General features: G+C 35.3%; 1 protein-coding gene across 1 annotated transcript in view; it reads right to left on the minus strand.

Annotated features, from left to right (window-relative positions):
* Window positions 1-3208, minus strand: part of SLC5A7 (solute carrier family 5 member 7) — a 23013-nt gene extending 19805 nt beyond the window's left edge. Inside the window, exon 1 of the mRNA XM_006728941.2 lies at window positions 3003-3208. Coding sequence (XP_006729004.1) covers window positions 3003-3180 — 178 coding nt within the window. The 5' untranslated portion in view covers window positions 3181-3208. The remainder of the gene's footprint in view (window positions 1-3002) is intronic.
* Window positions 3209-3835: the final 627 nt, after the last annotated feature.

A 3835-nucleotide genomic window follows, 5' to 3' on the forward strand; every position in this document is an offset into this window, starting at 1 on the left:
ATGAATATAAAAAGATGGGGTACACACACACACACACACATACACACACACTGGAATATTACACAGCCATCAAAAATTGAAATCTTGCCATTTGCAATGACGTGGATGAAACTAGAGGGTATTATGCGAAGCGAAATAAGTCAATCAGAGAAAGACAAGTATCATATGATTTCACTCATATGTGGAATTTAAGAAACAAAACAGAGGATCATAGGGGAAGAGAGGAAAAAATTAAACAAGATGAAACCAGAGAGGGAGACAAACCATAAGAGACTCTTAATCATAGGAAACAAACTGAGGGTTGCTGGAGGGGAGGGGGGTAGAGGGAGGTAGAGGGATGGGGTAACTGGGTGATGGACATTAAGGAGGGCATGTGATGTAATGAACACTGGGTATTATAGAAGACTGATGCATCACAGACCTGTACCTCTGAAACCAATAATACATTATATGTTAATTTAAAAAAATAAAAATAAATAAAAATAAAAATAAAAATAAAAAATAAATAGGGTTTCCCCCCTCCACTGGATGTCTAACTAGGACTTGAAGAAATGATTCTCACAGGTGTAGAATCAGACCTGATTCTCCTGCTAGGCAACTGGAACTGCTAACAACATGCAAGCAATGTTTTCATTGCATAAAGTAAATGGTCTTATTAATGATCATTTTTCATTGTGCAGGTCTCCTCTCCCTTGTCCAAAACAAACTTGGTGACTGAATATCAACATTATAATATAGAAGTGAAGACTTGGTTACTTATCATGTTAAAGTCCTCCCATTTTTACCAGTCTCATCCCTTTTAGGCCAGAATTTGCTCTTCATGTCTGTATATTTCATGTCAGATTCACCAGTGAGAACAAGAATTCTTTCAAACTATATGCGTTTTTATTTTTTAATCTTTATTCTTTGTTAAATATATACAATTAATGAATCTGACAAGGTTTAGATAATATGGTTCAGATTTTAAATGAATTATGATATTGACCAAGATTCTTTTCAGTTCTGAAAGACTGAAAAAAATCTTTTAAAAATGAGCTAGACCATGACACTTCATATGAAATACCATGATTCAAATTTTTTTATATACTTTAATAGACTATTACATTGAAAAAATCATTCTAGGTGCTAAAAGAACAAATTCTGAAATATTATCTTTATCAACACAATAGATATAACATTAGAGTAATAGAACATTATAATGAACAATATTTACAATGAACAAAGACTTTGATATAGAGCAGCTCATTTATTCTTTTCAACAGTTTCTTGAGTTAGATCAACTTTCACTGTTTTATTTTGTTTTTCTTCTCATTTTCTTTGTACAGGAAAAACCTAAAGGGAATATAATCACAATGTTTTAATTCACTTCAGATGCCAGTATCACATCTGGATCTTTAGGGTAGAGAAGAAATGTTTATGGTATAATAAACAATGAAAATGAAGATGTAAAGTTGTGTATGGTGTTCATCAATAGGTGGATAATAAGAGAAACCATATCTGAAAATGTATACCAACATTTCAGTAAACATATATGCAGGTGGTAGGCTTATGGATGATTCTTACTGTTTTTGTACTTAATCTAACTGTGTATATTAGCTATCACATAAAATATTTTGCATGATACAATTTGCTCTATATATGTATTTATGTAGAAAAACTGAGCAACAGAGGGTAAAAAAAAACACCTCTTTACAAAGGAAGTGCCTTTATAAAGTCAGCTGGAGGTCTGCATGCAGTGCACCCTGCAGGGGCTTCAGGGCGTGGCTGCCAGAAGACCTGGGTTTGGTGCTGATTCTGGTCCTTGTTAACCATGTAACTCTGTGTCTTTACTTAACCCCAGAGCCCTTTCATGGTGCGCAAACATAAAGAGCTTCATGAAGATCATATGAAACCATATACAGTTGACAAAGAGTTAAAGAACATAAAATATGCATATCTGAAAAATAAAACCTATAGTCCTTAAACTATTCTAGAACATGGTAGGTTTCAGATGGCCAGCAGGGATGTAGTCTTCACAGATTGCTTTGGTAAACCATTCCATTTACAGATGAATCGTTTGAATAGCACATCAGGACTGAAATTTGGCATCATTTGGATATGATTTCTGATGGGATATTTTCCAGTGGGCCCTCAGAGTTCCAGTTAGTGTGGATTATATTGCTAATGTTTAAAAACCTAGTAAGAATCAGAAGTGAAATGTGTGTTGTTAGTGAGTATTAAAGATATAATTTTAAATTGTTGTTTTTCAGAAATATTTTTTACAACCAAGAGGAATATAAAAGAGAAACAAGTCACCACTTAAACAGAGCCATCTCAGGGCATCAGATCCTCAGAGCCCAGAGGTGGTTTGAGAGGGAGAGGGCTGCAGATGCTAGCTGAGGCATTCCTGTTAGGACATGCCCTAGCTTTTCCCCTTTTATATCAAGGTTCATGGAAATCATTGTGTTGTTTTTGTTTTTGTTTTTGTTTTTTCCAGTGCTGTGGATTCCTAATATGTGATTGTCTTCCCCTGAGGGAATTAGTTAATTAGTTTATTAAATGGGAGAATTAGGTTTCAAGACAGGGCATCTATCAATTTGGAATTGTGTTGCCCCTAACTGATTTATTTAGTTGAAAACCATCATCTTTTAAGACAACCCAAAGTCACAACTTTGTGCCTGTGTTAGTGGACGTGAGACACTGACTTTATCACATAACTTGTAAGACTAAGACACTTTTCTCCACCTCTTTGTTTTTACTCTGTTCCCACCCACTGAACTGTCCAGATAGCCCAGATTCATTTCATCCATATTCTGTCCAGTGATTTATTATAAAATCATTTTGTTCAAGTACTACTGAGTTGAAACCATTTTATTTTTGTTTTAAATAAATGTAAAATTATTTTTAGAATATATAAGCAGTGAATATAAGGGATCTCCAAAGGACAGAGGCTAAGGTATGCTTTGTCACTCTGAGAAGCTAAGGAGGGGTGGGCAGCACAGAGTGGAGGCATCAGAACCTACCTGTCATGGTAAATCCACCCACCAGCAGACCAATGTCTCGGCCACCAACTATGATGGCCTCACTGCGTTCTTCTGAGCTGCCACTGTTTTTGGTTCTCCAGGCAGCCCATATTCCAACCAGCAATATTAGAAGGTAGAACACGATGATAGCTATCAGTCCTTCCACTTGGAAAGTCATTTTTATTTAGGGGTCCAGATTCTTCCACAGCTAGCTACTTCATTAAGATTTCTGAAGAAAATACAGTAATGCATTATAAACCAGCCAAGCATGCATAGGCAGCTGGGAATAAACCAGCTGGCTCATGAGAGATCCTGTGCCGCTTACAGAAAAAGCACATTGAAATTACATATGACACTAGCAGTTGCGAACACGTGCCCACTATTTTATTCTAATTACTATTTAACAATTTAATATTGTTTTGAGCTTTCAAGAAAAAGAAAAAAAATAGAAAATGCTGCTTAACAAATGTAACCATCGTCACTTTTTGTGTCTAATAAATTCTTTCAATTTAAAATTAACCTTGTAACTTGGTCAAGAAATCATTTACAAAGATTATGCTTGGCTTTTGGAACTAACTTACTATTCCATCTAGAATTATTCAGTAACTAAAGGGTAGTGTAAGACTACTCTGAGAATTCTAACAGTCTTACATTCATTCATTCATTCCTCTCTCTCTCCTTTCAAACAATTTCAGGGAATGGTTCCAGAAGAAATGTGACATGCAAATATCTGGGGGAAAAGTACTTTAGGAAAATCAGTTTCAAAAACACATCAATTCCAATTTTCAACAAGTGCCTGTGGTCCAAGTTACTGTAGCAACTAAAGATGTTAC

The sequence above is a fragment of the Leptonychotes weddellii genome, chromosome 10, assembly GCF_054177405.1.
Source record: "Leptonychotes weddellii isolate Sample4059 chromosome 10, ASM5417740v2, whole genome shotgun sequence".
Taxonomy (NCBI): Eukaryota; Metazoa; Chordata; class Mammalia; order Carnivora; family Phocidae; genus Leptonychotes; species Leptonychotes weddellii.